Source organism: Agelaius phoeniceus, chromosome 6, assembly GCF_051311805.1.
Source record: "Agelaius phoeniceus isolate bAgePho1 chromosome 6, bAgePho1.hap1, whole genome shotgun sequence".
NCBI classification, from domain to species: domain Eukaryota; kingdom Metazoa; phylum Chordata; class Aves; order Passeriformes; family Icteridae; genus Agelaius; species Agelaius phoeniceus.
The window spans coordinates 60,095,992-60,115,392 of record NC_135270.1 but is presented as its reverse complement, the minus strand read 5'-3'; the positions used below and the strand labels follow the sequence as shown (position 1 = coordinate 60,115,392).

Below are 19,401 nucleotides of genomic sequence, written 5' to 3'. Positions count from 1 at the left end.
TGAAATCCTCTTTGTTCTTATCTCAAACAGCAACACCCTGTACCAAGAAAAGTTAAAGGAGCACAGGATGCTTTGAAAACTTGCACAGCTTCCCACTGACTCTACCCTTTGGATTTACCTGGTTGCTTTTCTGCAGCTCTTGTACTTTCTTGGCAAATTCCTTTGCTTCCTTCTGGCACTGTTGTTCTAGTTTCTCCACCTTCCTCTGAATCCTTTCATCCATTACCTGTAATTCTTGGATATGATTTACAAATTCTTCCAATAATCTGATTTAGAATAAAATACAGGAAAACATACTTTAGTTTGAAAGACACTGTCTTCTGAAGAGTTTAAAAGACCTCAAAAAAAAAAAAAGCAACTTGCATACAAGGCTGATCTAACTCTGTCCAACTTAGGAATGTTTCTAGATTGAAGATTTAAATAATTGAATAAATTTAAACTTTTAAATTTAAATATTTTAGAAAACAACAATCTTTTTATATAGCATTAAATATTTTAGAAAAATTCTGCTTCTAAAATTTTGTTTTAAATTACATCACCCTGGTGTACCACTCTTTGACAAGATAAAAACTCTGTGCATGGTGGGCCAAAGGAGAGAGGAGCACCAAAATATTAATCACTCAAGAACATGGCTCTGCCACAGATACAGAAATCCCTACATCCCCATCTTCCCTAAATAATGGAAAAAGCTTTCTTTTTCCCTCATATGGAAAAAGAAAGCTTAGGCCACTACATCCCTTCATTGTAAGGGATACAGCAGAAAAATATTCTCCACATGTTACTGTAAAGTTGGCAATCAGCATTACAATGAGTAATTATTAATAAGTAACTGATACAGTCATAATTTCATAATGTTGTTCTGACTTCACTTCTTCCTATACCCATTTTAGAGGGTTTTTCTGCCCTTTCCCATCATTAACTTTTCTTTCAGACTCACATTTTACTCCTCCCAATCACAGTACATCTGAATGCATTCTTGAATTCCCTCTGTTCTTTTCATTCTGTTCTCAACATCTCTCCCTTTCTCATTCCTGTTTTTGTCCATTCTGTCCCATTTCAGTCATATTTTCAGCTCTTATTTTCTAAATATCCCAGTCATTGGTCACAGAATGGATTACTCCCAGATCCTCCAGAGCCATAAAACTCATGCTAAGAACTGAAAACATCTGAAACATTTCAGAACTTTGCTGTCCAGGTTTAATGTCAGAAGAGGCTTTTAGCCCAGTCAGTTACTTGAGGGCACAACTTCTTAAAAGGAAACTGGACTGAGGCAGAAGTTGGTGACTCCTCTCCTTCAATCTGCACATTGCAGCAGATTTCACAGAAAGCCACAAGGAACACATCTAAATTTACAGAAGTATATTGAAAATCAAATTTAAACAACAGTGACACAAAGCATTCTTTCCAACAAAAGCCTAGAGAAATTCAGGCAGTCTCTATTAATTTTAACAAACTGATTCAGGCTGGGGTTTGTTTTTTAAACAGGTCTTGTGTCAACTCTGCACTTATTCAGCAGCACTGCTCAATATATTGAGAAAGGAAAGAAGCAGAAGAGGCAGCTGCTGGTCAGGTTTACAAATGAGAAATAGAGACTCCAGTACTCTTTCTAGCAGAAAACAGAAAAGAAAAAAAAAATAGATGTTTCTTTTTCAATATTAATTTTGGCTCCCTGCCCAATACTAGAAAATGCCACAAGAAAAATATTTATTATTGCAGGTTTCTCCTACTTGTCCTGAAACATATGGAAGTGCCTCCCAGAGGTTCACACAAGCAAACCAGCAGAAATACAGAAAATCTGTTAAACTAAGTAGGAATTTGTGCAAATCATCAACTACCCTAATGTATATACTGGGCACAAGCACAGAGAAAGAGCTCCAGGGAATAATGTTGTGCATTTCCAGGCTGCTTCCTGCTTCCAGCACACATAAAGCTCTGCATAGGATGCAGGCCTCAGACTAAATGTCAAGAGTTCAGCATTTTGCTAGAAATTCAACAATATCCTTTCTCTCCTCAGATGCCTCCAAAGAGGCAGAGTGCTCCAGAAGAAATGTCCTTCAACTGTGTCAGGTTCATCTGCTGACATTTTAGTAAGTCAGATTAGTTTATCATGAGATCTCATCCCCAGAGCTGCCTCTCTTGCTGTTCTACCTTTCTGTGCCTTTTATTTGCACACTACTGTGTCTTAAAACAAGGCAGCTCAGGAAACTAAAGTAAGAAACTCATTAAATTGGCTTAACTATCATAACAGTGAAGCCTCATATTGTGCTTGAATCAAGCAACTGTCTGACAAGCACAAACAATATCAATTCTCCTTCATTCAAAAGGTCTCAATCAGAAAGTGACTTTCCCTACTCATTACTGAATAATTAGTTCTGAATAATTGGCTCATGGTGACAAATGTTAACAATTCTCCCACATGAAAACCTCCTTGGACACACAGCACCACTATACACAGGTCTGTGTGGAATAAATACATTGAATATATGTGGAATAAAACAGTACAATTAGAGATACATCCACTTTGACCATTTTGCAATTTGATTTTTTTTTTTTACCTTTTGGGATCGAAAGCTTCTCCACCTCTGGAACCTCCCCCAGGTGTTCTCCATGCCAGTCGTTCAATGTATTCATCTGCCACAAAAGGCTCCTGGCCACAGAAGAAAAACCCTTTACAAAGTGCCACAGCAGGCTGTTCCTTCAGCAGGTGCTCACACCTCATTCTGAAAGTGTTTAGAAGCTTTACTATAATCAAAAGTACAGTGCTGGCAATTACTGCATCACCTCTTGGGCTTACATAATTATTGTTGAGAACACTGCTTTTAATGTGATGAGTTGGAACATCAAGTTTAGATATTATCAGGCTGCTTGCAAAGAATGTGCTGCAGGTCTGGGAAGAGCTGGCTCTAAATGACATTATTTGCAGCTGAGTTTGTGGCTTGTCATTCCAAAGTGCCTGAGCCCTGCAGCTGATTTGAGAGGTTACACCACCCTAAGCCAGCCATCAGCAAAACACATCAGAGAATTCATCTGCCCACAAAAATTGTGTGGCAAAATAAAAGAGTTTTTTTTACAATTGTTCAACTCTGTCACACCACAGCATCACACACAGAAAGAACTGACCAAAAAACCCAGCTCAAAAATCCCAGCATGAGATGCCACTGGATGCAACCCAAGTGCAACTGCAGAAACAGAGCAGAGAAAAATGAGGAAAAAAGGCATAAAACCAGAGGATTCATTTAATTTCCACAAGTAGAATAAACAGGGTATGAGTGATACTAAAACTCAAGGTTACAAAGTTTCTTCCATAGTATTTGCTGGTTCTTCCATAAAAACACCACTCAAGGGTAAAGAGTTAAGATTATTTCTCTACCCAACAATATTTTCTGAAGGCAGAGGCCTCGTTTATAAACCCAAGACCTTCAATTTTGGCTGACTTAATACTTACACCAGCTCAAACATTTCATCACATAGTTAATACTAAATTACTCTAAACACAGTCCAATTTCTATCATTAATAAAAATAATATTTATCACTTCAGCAGCAGTGATTAGGTGCTAAAATCAGCACTTCTAAGACCAGTAAGAAAAGTATTCTCACAACCACCAGGATTTTATAGAAAGCTTTTGAGTTATAAGAAACAACAGTTCCAGAAGTGTGAAACAACCCAAAACAGAGCTGGGAGTGGCTCTGGCTAATAGGAGTATTTGATGAAACAACTGAATATGCCACCACTGCCTTTGATAAAACTTGGTTGGAAAGAAATGAAAATAATAAAATATGAACAGATCTCAAGAGGTATTCCATTGGTTACTGTATCAATATGTCTGAAACTTTGTCACAAGGAATAAGGAAGGAAAAACCAGCATTACAGAGTTAGTTTTGAAAGTAAAACCGAGGGTCGAAAAGCAAATACTGCATGTTCAAGGTCTGTTTCCTCAGAAACAAATTATGCCCTATCCAGTCAGGCCCAGCCACTAACCAGGAAGATAAAAGATTTTTAAATACAGTTTGTTACACACTGAATCCTGACAGACATGGCAGAAATTTCATCACTCAGTAACTCCTCATGCACAGACTGACTCAAGTAACTGTGTTGTGCTCAGCCTCCTTGGCTAAAATTCAAAAATAACTGGTTGATACCACATAAAAACAATCTCCCTGCAAGTCACTCATCTCTTTAACCAAGTCCTTCCTGATACACAAGGTGAAGTTTCCTTTGCAAGAACCCTTTTCATCAAAAGCCACAAGGCCACGTTTTCATGCCAAGTGGAAATTCCCTCCTTATGCCACCTGGGTATCCAAAAGTTTGGAACACTTTTGTAATTTAATTACAGGTGAAATGAGTCATTCAAAGCAGTAACATTCCCTTAGGGGAGGCCTCCAGCTTCCCAATTACCTCAGGGCTCTGTGCAGGACTCCTCCTTTATATGAAAATCCACATTTTTTCCTCTGAAGATCCTGTAATTCACCACTCTGGTTACAAGGATACTAAAGCCAAGTATGGAAGAACCCTGAATAAAGGTTTACTGACACTGTGTGTGCAGATAACATTTTCTACATTTCTCCTTCTAAAAGATAATTCACCTACACACATTGAATGGCTTTGAATATTTTTTTCATTTCTGTAAAACAACATTCACAAACTTTTTCTGCAAGCCTCTTCTCCTAAGGAAATCTGATTTAGATGCCTCAGAAGCCAAAAAAATATTATAATGTCAAACTTTTTTCACCTCTATACACTTCTATGCCTCTCTACACCTCTAAATATTCCTTGGGTGCACATGTACACAGCCCACCTGCAGCTCCCTTCCTGGAAAATACCTGTTCTTCCAAGAACATTTACACAGGAGACTTCAGTTTTTTAATCATATAAATACTGTTGTATGTTATTTAAGAAATATTAACTAGAGTGGATATTATGTGCAGGATACTGATCAACAGAGAAATAAAATGAGCTTTTTCTTCCAATTTTCCACAGAGGGTGTGTTAAAAATAATCTACTTGATTCATAAGGAATAAATGAAGTTCAACAGTGTCTTTCTAAGACATGGTTTTCCAGGTTCCAGAAGTTTTTACTTTAGTTTGTACCTTCCATACACATTTGCTTTTTTAAATGCTATCTTGATAAAAGGGTTACTCATAGCTGACAGCTTCTAGCTCCTATTTTAAGTCCCCTATCCTGTTCTGCAGAAATTGCTGAAAATCAGCTATTACAAATGTCATTTGCAAGTCCTTTGCCTGTTATCAGATGAGCCCCAACAGTCAATTTCTTCAGCTTTGAACTTCCCTCTGGCTCCAGATGAATTAACGTGATCCCATCCATTCAGCCAATACTCCTGATTTAATAAGAGATATGCCTGAAGTGGGTCATAACCTGGTTTGATCTGGTGTTTACAAATGAAACTACACTGGACACAGCCAGATTAAAAACCAGTTTAGAAGTATCCACTGTTAAATTATGCTTTAAGTTATGTGAGGGAGAATTCACTCCATGTTGTGCACATTTTCAGCACAGATCCTGCTACACAAATTCCCATATCTGTACTGAAATTTACTTAAAACACACACTCATGAAAATATGGAAATCAAATTTCAACCTCAGCAGACAGCTAAGGGAAGGGGTACTCCCATAACAAGCACATTTTTATGTTCTTATATAAAGCAGAAATTTCAAACTAACCAAGTAGGCAACATTAAATTAGTGGACATCAACAAAAACTCTCTTGCCTTTGGAGTGAAAGAGAAGTGAAAGCAGAAGAGACAGAAATACTGGATACCATGCTTGAAAAACATAATTTCCAGCCCCAAACTCCAGGCAAAAGTCTCACATAATTTGCAATTTCATCTTTATTCCTATTGCAAAATGGAAAAAGTTGTTGCACGACCCAAAGCAGCCAAAACACACAGTTTTCTTTCCAGATTCAAATTACCTCACACTCAACACCCCACAAAGAACAGAATGGCACTGTCATCATGTTGAGAAATCAAGGGGCTCCTAGAGTGGTGCAGGGAGGGTACAAAACCTGGCATCCAGCTACAGGAACACAGTATTTTAGTCCTGCCATTTTTTAAAGCTAGGCAAACCAAAAGATGTGAGTCATAACACTTGTGTGCCATCACAATGATTCATAAATTCAAATGCACACAATGCATTTACATAAACCCCAGATATAGGATCTTCCAGAGAAACAGGAAGAGCCTTTCCTGAAGGCTGGGCAAAGTGAGTGCCAGTGATAACCCAGCAGAAGAACAACCAGCTCCTGAGTGACTTGGAGAGCAGACACACCTGGGGATGACACCGTGTCCCTGTGAAGAGGAAGCGGGGACACCACACACTTTCTGTTTACCACAGGTCACATCATGAGAACTCACGGTCCAGGCCAGAAGCTGAAGCCACAGAATCACAGAACGGTTTGGGTTGGAAGAGACCTTAAAGATCACCTCGTTCCAACCCCCCTGCCACGGGCAGGGACACCTTCCACTATCCCAGGCTGCTCCAAGCCCCATCCAACCTGGCCTTGGGCACTGCCAGGGACGGGGCAGCCACAGCTTTGCTGTGCCAGGGCCTCACCGCCCTCACAATCGCGAGTGTGATATTATTCTTCCTAGTATCTAACCTAAACCTGCTCTCTTTCAGTTCGAAGCCATTCCCCCTGTCCTGTCACTACACATTCCTGTAAAAAGTCCCCTCTCCATCTTTCTGGCAGGCTTCCTTCAGGTGGGAGATGATCCTCGTACGTCTCTTCCACCTTAGGGCATTCTGTAATTCCAGGGGAAGAATCTGACAGACTCCTGCTATTCCTGCCCTGCTCCTGTGTGGCCTTGGCTGAGCTATTCTCCATCCTCACTTCCACCGCGGGTAAAGGGAGGGCAAAGTCATTTCTTTATTCCATCCCAGCCCCACCGACACCGCCACGCCGGGGTCAGACAAGGGGGTGCCTTCGGCAGAAGGATCGCGGGGCCGGGCCTGGCGTGGCCCTGTCACCCGCCCGCTGCCAGCACCCGGCAGCCGGCCGGGAGGGAGGGACAGAGGCCCTGCAGCGGGGCAAGGCGGGCACCGCATCCCGCGGGGCGGCACCGGGGCTCCGCCGCTTCCCCAGCCCCACACACCGCCCGCCCTTCCCCGGGGAGAGGCCGCCGCATCCCCTCAACCAGCCCAGCCGGCCCGGCCAGCGCCGCCCGGCCCGCGGGGCCCGCACCCACCTCGAAGAGCTCGGCCGTGGTGGCCATGGCCGCAGGGAGGGAGGGAAGGAGGGCGGCGGCCCCTCAGCGCCCCTTCGCCGCCGCCGCTCCGCCGCTGCCGCCCATTGTGTCCCCCGCCCCGGCAGCAGCAGCGGCGGCCGCGGCGCCGCCTCCGCCCGCCGGAAATGGGGCTGCGCCGGGCGGTCACGCCGCGGCCGCGGCTCCTCCCCGGCCGCCATCGGCACCGGCGGCATCGCCGCCACCATCGCCACCGTCGGTATGGCCCTGCGGGCGCTGTGGCTCCTCAAGCACGACCCCGCGGCCGGCGGCGCCGTGCTCTTCTCCAGGTAGCGATGGTACCGAGCACGGCGGGCTGGGCAGGTCCGAGGGTCGGGCTGGGTGCCCTGGGGAGTCCCGGTGATGTAGAAGGGATCCAGGTGCTCTGAGGCATCCGAGTGCCCTGGAGGGACCGGGTCTTCCTGGGGGGAGCGGATGCTCTTGGGGGTCCGGGTGCTATGTAGGGAACCGGGCGCCCGGCGGAGAGCGGATGCCCTTAGGGGGCGCGGATGTTCCTGAGGGGGATCGGGTGCTCTGGGGGTCTGGAAGTCATGGAGGAAATCCTGGTGTTCTGGGGGTCGGGATGCCCTGGAGGAAATCCTGGTGCCCTGGGGGGTTCGGATGCTCTATATGTCCTGGAGAAAATCCTGGTGTTCTGGGAGGTTTGGGGGTTCTGGGGGTCTGGAAGCCCTGGAGGAAATCCTGCTGTTCTGGGGGGATCGGGTGCTCTGAGGATCTGGGTGTCCTGGAGGAAATCGTGCTACCCTGGGGGGTTCGGGAGGTCTGGGTGTCCTGGAGAAAATTCTGGTACCCTGGGGGGTTTGGATGTTCTGGGGGTCTGGAAGCCCTGGAGGAAATCCTGGTGTTCTGGGGGGTTCGGAGGGTCTGGGTGTCCTGGGGGAGGACACTGCTGCCCTGTGGGGCAGATGCAAAAAGACCAAAACCCATCTGATTCTGAAGAAATCCCTCGTCTTGTCCCAGCGCCACTGGGTGCTGTGCTTTTCTGACTCCGATTTTCCAAAGTTTAGAATCAGGGTCACTTCATGTGCTTTCAACTAAATATGGGAGCTTTTTCACAGCTTCTGCATTTTACACATGAGTTTCCTTGCTCTGTTCCTCTTTCTTTTTTGTCACTGTGAACATTTTGCCCGGCTCTTCTCCTTCCTAACATGGTAAAGGACAAGGCAGTGATTGTGAAATACTGTCAGATTAACAAAATTGTATTTTACTTATATTCTCTTCATGTTGTTCTGTAGCTGTACATAAAATAGAGTACTTTCAGACAGAAATTCAGCTTTCCATTTGATATTAATTTTTTACATACAAATACATTTTTAAAAAATTATTGGAGGACTTTTAAGTTATTGAACGCTGAAGATGGAGGAACGCTGTTGCTCCAAAGGAGCAGTTTTTATTCAGAATTCTTGCAGAAGGAAGACTTTGGGCTAGGCAGGTTACTTTTGTTGGGCTGGCAAGATTTGTTACCCCTTTTTTTTCTTCTGTGACTTCAGAGAAATCCAGACAATGAGAAGAAAAATAACTGGGGCTAGGGAAAGTTTGTGGGGGAAAAAAAAATAAAGACCTGGATAAAGTGACCTACAGTCCTAGTCTGAATTCAGTAAAACCAAAGGGAGAACCTAGGAGTAAAAGAAAAAACAACCAAGAAAAGAGTAAGTAGACTATCTTCCATCTTCAGGTGCAGACAGATCTCTCCATTGGACACTCCTCTGATTGTTTTAGGATTAGTATTATGGTCCTTGTATTACCTACAGGACTAGAGATGAGGCCTCCCCTCTACAAACAGAGATAAAGAGAAAGCCTTGTCCCCAAAACCTCGGAGAGTGTAATCACCACGGAGCAGGGGGGTGGTGACAGCGGTGTCTGAAGTGACTTGTCACACAGTGAGCGCCAGAGACAAGGAGTGGCACTCCTTTGAAAAGGGCAAACTATCCTCGATGCTTCAAGTGATTTCCAGACTTAGATCTTTCAAGTTCCCAGAGGAAATAATAGGGCCGTGGAAGCCCCAAGTTTATCCTCCTAACTGACCTTAAATTCAACAAAGCACGCAGACAATATAAAGAATGCCCGGATCACATGGAAACTGTTGGTTTCAGGACTTAGGCACTCAGCTGGAGATACGTGAGCCCTGATCTTTGACCTCAGGGAAGACATCAGGGACATCAAAGCATTCCCCCTCCCCTTTTTTTTTTTTTTTTGAGCTGCTCATAACTTAATTCAGGCAACAGGGATGGTCTCTCTCTTGAGTCACCGAAGCTCATTCATCCCTGAAAACTTTCATCTCTTTTTTTTTAAGTTTGCATCACTTTCTAGAAGGGAATACTGAAAAACTGGGATCTGAAGGGCTAACTAATGATCTAATGCCTCAGCTGGTAAAATTCAATGGGAGCAGGAAGAGGCTGCTGTGTGGGGATAGCTTCAGCAAATGGAGCAGAGAGACTGGGACTTGGCTAAGACAAAACCAGACTGAAATATCTCCTTTTCCCTTGTTTTGGAAATGTTGGCCAAAAATAAGAGCTGCTCACCAAGGTTACACATAGCCACTTATCAACACCCTGGCTCTGCAAAGCCTCATAAATTTTAGAGCTGTAAACCCACTTTGTTTCTTTGCTCTCCAGAATAAAATGTGAGACCACAGGGAGGTGTTTTGCTGTCATCTGTATCCTGTTTACGAGTTTTGTAGCTCTGGCTTTGCTCTGTGTTTGCTTTTCCCTTACCAAGAAAAATATAAAACAACCCCAGAAGCCCTTGATGCCTGATTAGGAATCAAAGGGAAAAAAAGCACAGTCACTGAAAATAAGCCTGAGGAAGTGTAGCTGCCTGCAGCTACTCAGTTAAGAGAAGATGATGTAGGTGGGACTTAAAGGCAACAGGATAAAATCCTTGGGAGTGCTCAGGAGCAGGAGGGAAGTGCTGCAGATGGAGGTCATAGATATAACAAAGTCTCACATTGCTGGGCTTGCAAGTTCTGTGGCAGTTTAGGAAGCAGACTGTCAGTGTGTCCTTAAAAAGATGTAAAAAAAGGACACCAAATGAGGGCCTTTATATATCTGTGCAGTTTTTTTCTCCCATGTTGGCCTGCAAGCGTGGCTCTGACTGCAACCAAACATCTGAGAACATCATCTGCTGCAAGATGATCCATAAAGTGATTTAATTCTGTGTGTGTGACCTGTGAGGGGCACTCTGAGGCCCTGTGGATAACTACTGAGGAGTTATCCAAGACAGAATGTAGGAAAACCAGACTTCATGTCAGAGACACTCAGGGGAGTCTGCAGTTCCAAACCAGGGCAAAACCAGTGCATTCATGGAAGTAATATTTTTTCTTTTCTCAGGTGTTTATTAAAAGACAACTCCTCAGTTCCTCTTGATGGATTTAGGTTACCTTGAAAAGAAATTCATCCCACTCCCCTTTAAAAAACAATACTGCTGCAGGACAAAAAAAATTCCAGATATAGTTTTAAACATATGATATTCCTCAAGTATTATCTCTAGAAAACTTGAAATGAAATGGATCTATTGGTACAACATAGCAATTCTAAATTGTACAAAACCTCTGTCCATGACGCTATCATTACATCTTGGATACTTGATCAAATGAAATTATGAAAAAGTCATAAAAGCTTTAAATCATATATATTGCATGTACAGTGTGGAATTATTTTTATTGTTATTATTGTTATAGCACTAGTATATTCTATCTAGGCAAAAAGCTGTTGTAGTTGCATTTCATTACATAGAACATCCATTTTCTTAAGTATCTGAGAACTTGTCTTCAGTGTGATCTCACCTCTTAGAAATATTTTGAAGTTCTGCACTGGTGGGAGTCATTCCTTAGTGTCATACAAAAATCTGCACCTTTGTGTGACAGCCAGCATAGATGGACAGATTCACATTTTATTTTAAAAAATAGGTATTTACTCATAAGAATGCATTTACTCAAAGTGTAGACTTGCTAGAAGGAACCCTAACTACTCATGGAATGGTTTTATTGACAGTGATTGATGTTCTGATCCCACCACAGCTTCTATCAAGTTATTGCAGGCTTCCATGTACACAAAGTTATTTTTAGGCCCAGCAGGTTTTGGGGAGTTGTTTGAACAATGAAGAGAAACCCAATATCAGTAATCCCAAGATTTTCATAATGCTTTTGCAGCCAGAAGAGGGCTTGAGTGGTTCTGCCCTGGAAGCTCTGTTTTGGGGTGATATTTTGGGTGGCCCAAAGGTGCATTATGGGTTTTGCCTCTCTTGTTGGGTCCCACAGGGAGCTCCCCTGATGGGGAAAACCCTCCTGTGACAGTTCTGTGCCAGGACAGAGAATTGCACGGGACTTTTTCAGTCTTCAGCTTGTTGTTTATTGTTATCAACATTTCTGGCACGCCATCGACACCAGACTTAGCACGCAGGAAAGCACCACAAAATGGCTACAGATGTACAGTTTCAGTGTCTTTTTAAGTTGTTTCATCCAACTAACTCTTAAAACTTATTTATTTCTACCTTTCTACCAATAACTCATCCCTTGTCTGTCCGTGTAACCTCTGCACTGTGGCTTTCCTCACCCAATCATCCTGTGCCACCAACACTGCAGAAAATGGAGTAGATGAAGAGGAAGAAGCAGCCTGAGACAATGCCCGAAATCCTCCATATTGCTTCCTATCTACTTCCATACTAAAACACCCCAAAACCTAAATTTCTCACCCTGTGACAAACTACACTATATTATCTGTTTCACACTCTGGTAGACTCTAGTCCATCCAAAGTCTTGGAAGCCCTCTCCATGGGCAAAGGTTAAAGGCAGTGCTTCTCTGGGAGTCAGGACCCCTCAGAGCAGACAGAGGAATATTCCCTGTACCCTGGGTTCCAACAGCACATGGCACTGACAAGCAGTGCTTCTCTGTGAGTCTGTCAGAATCCAGGGAATTCCTCTGGCTGCCCTGGAGGGCTTGAGTCCCTGCCCAGGGGACTCAGAGACCCTGGCACAGAGCCCAAGGCCCCTGTGCCTTTGATCTTGACCCATGGAAAAAATCACCAACCTTAAATGAAGATTTACAAGCCACAAAAGTTTAAGTAGAATAATAATTAGTTTGCCACAGAGTGAAAAGTAGAATTTTGAGGTTTTTAGAATGGGGGCTTGGGGTCCCAAGATGGAGGAATTTGGGCGTGCCTTGTCCTTTTTCCTTCTTCCTAGCCTTCATCTTCTGGGTGATGTTGGCACTTTTAGATTGGTTTAGAGTAGAAGCTCACTGTCTAACATAGGTGATAGGTATTGGGGAGTTATGGTAAATAATGCATGTGACAGTGTTCATAGGGGTCCGAGGATGAGGGAAGAGATGAGGATCTGACTCCATGTTTCAGAAGGCTGATTTATTACTTTATGATATATATTATATTAAAACTATACTAAAAAGAATAGAAGAAAGGATTTCTTTCAGAAGGCTGGCTAAGAATAGCAAAAGAAAGAATGAATAACAAAGACTTGTGTCTCAGACAGAGTCCAAGCCAGCTGGACTGTGATTGGCCATTAATTAGAAACAACCACAAGAGACCCATCCCAGATGCACCTGTTGCATTCCACAGCAGCAGATAACCATTGGTTACATTTTGTTCCTGAGGCCTCTCAGCTTCTCAGGAGGAAAAATCCTAAGGAAAGGATTTTTCATAAAAGATGTCTGTGACAAATGTACACGTAGTTTTTAGTATAAAAAGACAACACCACCTCTGAGGTGGTCAGTGTGCCTCTGACTGACCTGCCAGACACACCTTGGCGGGTGGGGGAAAGAATGTTCTAGATAAGAAATAATAAACAACCTTGAGAATGAGAACAGGAGAATTCTGACTCCTTCTTCGACTGCTGGGCTGGGAAAAGAGGCTTGTACCTATCTCAGAGTCACTCTGACCAGCAGAGCTTCCAGGAGGAGTCAGGACCCCTCAGAGCAGACAGAGGAGCATTCCCTGTGCGCTGGGTTCCAGCAGCCGCTCCAATTCCCTCCCCGCAGGCGCTACCCCACGGTGGAGCTGCGCGCCGAGGCCTTCAACGGCTCCACGCGCGTCCCCGTCCCCTCGGACAGCGCCTTCCTCAAGGCCCTGCTCCTGGAGCTGAGGCTGGTGGATGAGCACCTTTTTGTGGAGCAGCGGGACACCTGCACCAGGATCAACCATTCCTGCGTGCACTCCGTGTCCACCGGCGCCGGCGAGCTCTGGCCCGTGCTGGCCTTCCACAAGAGCGGCCTCATCTACGCCTGCGTGCCGCTGGTGGAAGGCAGCCTGGAGCCACGGCCGCCCCTCCTCACCGTCAGAGGGCTCTCCCAGGGACTGGCTCTCTTGTTGGGCATCATGGACTACGTCTCTCCCAGCCGGAAAAACGAGGCCGAGCTGAGCGCCAAGGTCGGGCAGCTCCGGACTCTGCTGGTCCAGGCCTGTCCCCTGGGCACCCCCCTGAACACCAACATCCGCAGCCTGAACGGCTCCTTCGAGGACATCCAGGAGATGCCTGCGGATAAGGAACAGCCAGCATGGAGATCCAGCACCTACAAGGGCAAACCCCAGGTCAATGTCTGCATCACTGAGAAGGTCAAGTGTATGCAGTACGACCAGAGGGATGTGGTGGACACGTGGCAAGTTTATGGAGCTGTCAACTGCAAGGTGAGAGCGTTTGATGTGCAATATAAATACTGACTTGATGTTAAATGATGTATTGAGTTGAAAATTTTCCCAATTTTTGTTGTCTGAGTCACATGCAGGAGTTACTGGTACCTTTGACTGTAGGGGGCTAGAGTGTAAGAAAATAAACATAGTGTAGAAAGTAATTTTACCCCTAAGGAGTTGCAGCTGGGCCAGTTATCAAAGATTAGGAGCAGGCTACAGGTGTAACCAATGAGAAGAGTGCTATAAAAGAGTGGGGTGGCTGGGTGAGAAGGGAGCTGGAGTCAGCTGGCTGCTTTGTGAAGAGGAGAGTCAGTGCTCTGAGATACTGCCCACAAAAAACATCAAGAAGGTATGAAACTTTTGGGATAAGGAGAGAGCAGTATGGAACCCCTGCAATAAGATGACAACATTTGACTGCTTGGCCACACTGCCCTTACTTTAAATTAATCACTGAAATGCCTGAATTAGACAAAATATATCCAGGCTGAGATGTCTAAATGCCTTCTACAAGTGTCTTTACATGAGCATTTTTAGTTATTTTTCCTACCAAATGAAAGTTTGTTCTTCTGTTCTGCCTTATTTTACTAAAACAACATTTTGATCCCACAAATGCTGGTGTTTCATGACATAAGAACAGTTTATAAAGAACCTGGAGAAAGACACTAGTTGTATAATTATTTTGGATGGTTTGTATGTGACAGTGCTTTTCATTGTAGCATCCCAGAATGGTTTGGGTTGGACAGGAACTTAAAGATCATCTCATTCCAACCCCATGCCATGGTCAGGGACACCTTCCACTCTCCCAGGTTGCTCCAAACCCTGTCCAACCAGGCCTTGGACACTTCCAGGAATGGGCTTCCCTGGGCATTGTTTAATATTAAAATATCTCATTATTTAATATTACAAACTGGGGACTATTTACTCAATGCATCCATGATAGTTATGAACTATATTAAAATTTGTAACTATAATTTGTACCGTCATTCATTCCTTGTTTTGAATTATGCTTAGGAAGCACACAATATTATCTTGGCATACTATATTTGGAGCTGCCAGTGTTTTACAAGGAGAGAGACCTGCTAATCAAGTGGGAATTTAATTATTTGCATGTAGTGGGAATCTCATCTCCAAAGGAGGCTGACCTAAATGCTGCACTTCCAAAGGCTGGGTCATTTCCCACCTGCCATGCTGGTAGGGATTGTGTGGGTGAGGAGCTTCCTGCTCTCAGAGGGACAATTCCCAGGTCATTTTGCAGGGTGGGTGGATGGCCTTATGCAAGAAGAAAGCCCAGGTGTGATTGTGGCCTGCTGGGGATGAGACAAGGGACACTCTGCTGTGACAGAGCTGGCATGGGACCAACAGAGGCCATCCAGAACATGCTGGAATCCATTAAGTGGGTGGTGTGAAAACAGCCTAATTAATTAAATTGTCAGCCAGTGTGTGAGACTGATTAGTACTGGTGGTTAGTACTAATGATCGAAGCCAACTGAAAATTGGTAGGGATTTGATTTATTTTTAATGCTAAAAATGTGTTTCATTTTTGAAGGTCTCACTGTGACTCGATTCAGGTGTTTTAGACCAATGTCTTGACTTGCTTTTGCCCAGTGTGACATCGAGGGCTCGGCGCCGAGCGTCGCCCTCAGCCTGACGCTGCCGAGCAACGCGCCCCCGCTCCAGGACATCGTGGTGCATCACTGTGTCACCTCCGTGCACCCTGCCATGCTCCTGTCCACCAGTGCTGAGCCCCTGCACGATTCTGTGTACAATGGGCCTTACAAGTTCCCTTTCATTCCTCCTTCAGATTCCTTTGACCTGTGTTACTACACTTCCCAGGTAACAGCACACTCCCAGCTAACATTTCTGTTAGTGTTCAAACAGAAATGAAAACACCTGTGTGGGTATCAGCCCACATGGGCATGCTGGAGTGAGTTCGAGTCCAATATAGATAATAAAACATTATATAAAATGGTTTTTATGTAATACACTGCTTGGAAGGCACTTAAGGACTTGAGTTGTCTGAGTCACCTTCAGGAGTTATTGATATCTTTGCCTGGCAATGCTGCTCTTACTTTAAATCAGCCACTTAAATGCTTGAATTAGGCAAATGATATCCAGGCTGAGATGTGAAGTGCATGCCCACCAAGTCTCTGTTATCACCAGCAGCCTGAAGAGTTTAGCACAGTCACTAATTAATGTTTGGGGTCTTTTTTAAAGTACTTTATCAATGAACACTGTATAACTAATCTTATGGTGATGGTGTTAATATATCTTGAGAATGAATATAGTTTTTTCCAGGTTCCTGTTCCACCAATTTTGGGACGTTACCAGCTCGTTGAAGAGGGATCACAGATAAAAATAACAGTTAATTTAAAGCTCCATGAAAGCATAAAGAATTCTTTTGAGTACTGTGAAGCTCGTATACCTTTCTTCAACAGGTAAGAATAAAGAAAGCCTAAATAAATTTCTTCCATTTCTCTGTTATCTTCCCAAAATGAGCTTGTCAGGGCTCAATATAACAGATTATGCTCTATCAGGGTGCTACCAGTGAACACCAATCCTGGTGAAATGAGGTGGAATACAGAATTATACCAGAATATTTGGTAACATTCCAAACACTTCTTAGTTGCTCATCCTGTTTCCCTGTGGTATCTTCTCACATGAAACACTGCCACAATCCCCCAGGTGGATTAAGCTGGAGATCACTTCCAGGCCAGGGTTACCTGTTCCTTAACACTGCTAATCCTAGCTGCAGATCAGCTTATCAAAAATATAGTTATTTCAAATTAAAACCATAGTTTTCATCTAAGCCTCTCTGACAGCTGCCACAACCGTGCTGTCTCCTAATTATAATGAAAATTCAAAGATGGAATGATACAAAGTTGCTGATGCTGATCATAGTGTTAGTAAAGCACTATCAGTGAACTAAAACATCAACAGCTCCTTTATGATTACTGGGCTGACAGCACAGTGATTTCCTCCTGCTCTGTAATTTCTTCTCATAAATTAGCAGTGTGCTCAGATAGGTGTGATTGGTCTGTAGGCACATAAATAACGTCTGTCAGCATTTCCTGGCTTTCTGTAACAAAACAGGCATTAACAAATGCTGAATGATAGTGATTGCAGTGGTTTTATTTCCCCTCTCTCCCATCTAGGGGCCCCATTGCTCAGTTAGAGTACAAAGTTAGTTATGGCCAGCTGGATTTGTTCCGGGAGAAGAGCCTTCTGGTTTGGATCATTGGTAAGGAGCTCCCCCCTGTGACTGCCCTTGCTGCCCCAGCCCCTTCTCTGCAGCCTGGGCACAGCTGGGGGATGTCTAATGGATGCTGTCTCTGCCTTTAGGACAGAAGTTCCCCAAATCTTTGGAGGTTTCCCTGACTGGAACTCTGTCTTTTGGCACCGCGGGCAAAGAGCACCCGACTGATTATGTGTGCACAGGGAACACTGCTTATGTCAAAGTAAGTCACAGCCTCTGGGAAAAGAGGCCTTAGTAGCCAATTTTTATTGTCTTCAATTGAAGATACATTGATTTAAAATCTCACATCCTCAGCATGGATTTTTGTTTTCCTGCCTAGAGGATTTGACATCCTGTCACTTTGGAGTACCCTTGCACACGCAGAGTGCCAGGATTTGCACAGCAAGGGTGACAATGTGCATCTGATTGTGTTTTCCCTCTCTTCTTGTAGCTGTATTTTAGGATCCCAGACTTCACACTTACTGGATGTTACGTAGACCAGCATTCTGTTCAGATCTTTGTTCCAGGGAAGCCCAAAATTACTGCATGTGAGTTGCTAGAATTGTATTGAAGTTATGAACTGGCTATCAATGACTAAAATTACATAACTGAAGTTATGACTTTTGTTCTCTGCCTTTGAGTTGGGTTTTTTTTTGTGATGTTTAATGCATCCCTGGAGAAGGGACAGGCCTCTCCCTTTGAGATGAGTGCTCTTACAAAGTCAGCCTCTCTCTGGGGCTCTCTCCTCTCTGCCCTGTGCTGGTTCCTATGCTCTCCATAATGGCAAAACTTTTTTGGAGGACACGGTGAATGATCCTCTCTAATCTGGCCCCTTGTTTAGGACTCCTTTGTCAGAGACATTTTGGGTGGGTTGGCAGTGCCCAGGTGCAGAACTCAGCTCCTGCATGCAAGGTGACACTGCTGCTGTCAGTGTCACCACACCAGCACCTCTTGGTGCATGTGGCTCTACACAGAATGTGTGAAGCACAACCCAAATCTGCTTTTTGTTAACACATGAGCACTGCCAAGCCTGCACCAAAAATACCCTAAATGGCACACAGAAAGCACTCATTAAACCTGAGCAGCTCTGCCTAATGGAAGTATTTTTATTTGTAGCTGTCTCTCTGCTGCAACTTCTGCCAGTCATGGTAGCAGAACTCAGTAAATGCCTTTTGAAAAGCATGGTCTACATTGTTAATTTTGTGACAGGTCACACTCAGCCCTAAATTGTAACACAGAAAAAGCAGCATTTTTATGTTTTATATTGAGTGTGCAATTTATATTCATTGAGCAAAATCCAAGCCATCCACCTGCTTTTGACTTAACCTCTGTTTGAATTTTAAGCTCATGACTGATACATTAGTAAAGGTAATTGAAGCTGAGACTTTAAATGTCTCATTATCAAAAACGATTTTCAAATAATAGTAAGAGTCTTACAGTTTAAAGAGGCCATTATACCTTTTCTGTAAACTGGTAAGGATGGATTAGTAGTCACTTAACTTGGATGAAGGAATGTCTGATTGTGAGGCACCCTGTAATGCTTATTTTTCTTGCCTGTTTTTTCCCTTTAGCCCGGGAATTGATTTCTTCTGATTACTACATCTGGAATTCCAAAGCACCAGCACCTATGGTATTCAAACCCTTACTTGACTAATCTACTTGGGGAATAATTTTAATATTTAAACAAAGCACAGTGTTAATGAGATTTATGTCATGATACAGTAAAATAAATGTTCTTCAGCACTTTTGCTTTCTTTGTGTTCTTAAAAATTTCTGTTGGTGGAAAATGAGAGGTTACTTGTCTTAAAAACATGAGTTGGGTTTAAATGTTTGAATTCTGGCTGACAGCCTAGAGAGGAAAATTTGAAATGTACTTGCTGTGGCTGGCTTTACTTTCCCTTCTAACTTTAACTGGTACAAAATATGTCCCTGGTGTTACAGGCACAGACATTGAGATGCCCAGTTAATTCACTGGTTTCCCATTGCAGGATGGGAAAGGTTTCAGCATCCTATTCCTGTCCTGAAGTCACAAGAATCTCATCAAAGTCCAGATTCAGAGAACAATTCAAAGCAGAAGTTCTGTTATTTTTACAAGATGTGTACAGAATACACACCAGTCAGTAATTCACAAGGATTGTCAGGAGGAGGAATATGGCATGAGCAGCACTTCTGAAAGTGGAGGCAATTTTAATGAAGGGATCTTTATTGCCTCCTCCAGGAGAAGTGGTGAGTTCCCTTGCACACATGCCTGTGAGCTGCTTGCTCTGGA

At 43.8% G+C, this 19,401-nt stretch overlaps 2 protein-coding genes across 3 annotated transcripts in view; one reads left to right on the top strand and one right to left on the bottom strand.

Annotated features, from left to right (window-relative positions):
* Positions 1 to 7,372, bottom strand: part of EXOC5 (exocyst complex component 5) — a 28,178-nt gene extending 20,806 nt beyond the window's left edge. Inside the window, exons 1-3 of one of the 2 annotated variants that reach the window (XM_077180842.1) lie at positions 7,205 to 7,372; positions 2,556 to 2,647; positions 119 to 266 (exon numbers count right to left, since the gene is read on the bottom strand). In XM_077180842.1, the coding sequence (XP_077036957.1) occupies positions 119 to 266; positions 2,556 to 2,647; positions 7,205 to 7,231 (267 nt within the window). In that variant the 5' untranslated portion in view covers positions 7,232 to 7,372. The remainder of the gene's footprint in view (positions 1 to 118; positions 267 to 2,555; positions 2,648 to 7,204) is intronic. The other variant, XM_054634847.2, reaches the window with a different exon arrangement.
* Positions 7,373 to 7,375: 3 nt separating this feature from the next.
* On the top strand, positions 7,376 to 18,875 carry AP5M1 (adaptor related protein complex 5 subunit mu 1). The gene is made up of 8 exons (XM_054635016.2): positions 7,376 to 7,530; positions 13,252 to 13,897; positions 15,506 to 15,733; positions 16,196 to 16,335; positions 17,053 to 17,138; positions 17,240 to 17,355; positions 17,584 to 17,680; positions 18,704 to 18,875. Exons 1-8 carry the CDS (start codon positions 7,463 to 7,465, stop codon positions 18,784 to 18,786), a joined length of 1,464 nt encoding a protein of 487 aa, XP_054490991.2. The 5' UTR covers positions 7,376 to 7,462; the 3' UTR covers positions 18,787 to 18,875.
* The last annotated feature ends 526 nt before the right edge of the window (positions 18,876 to 19,401 follow it).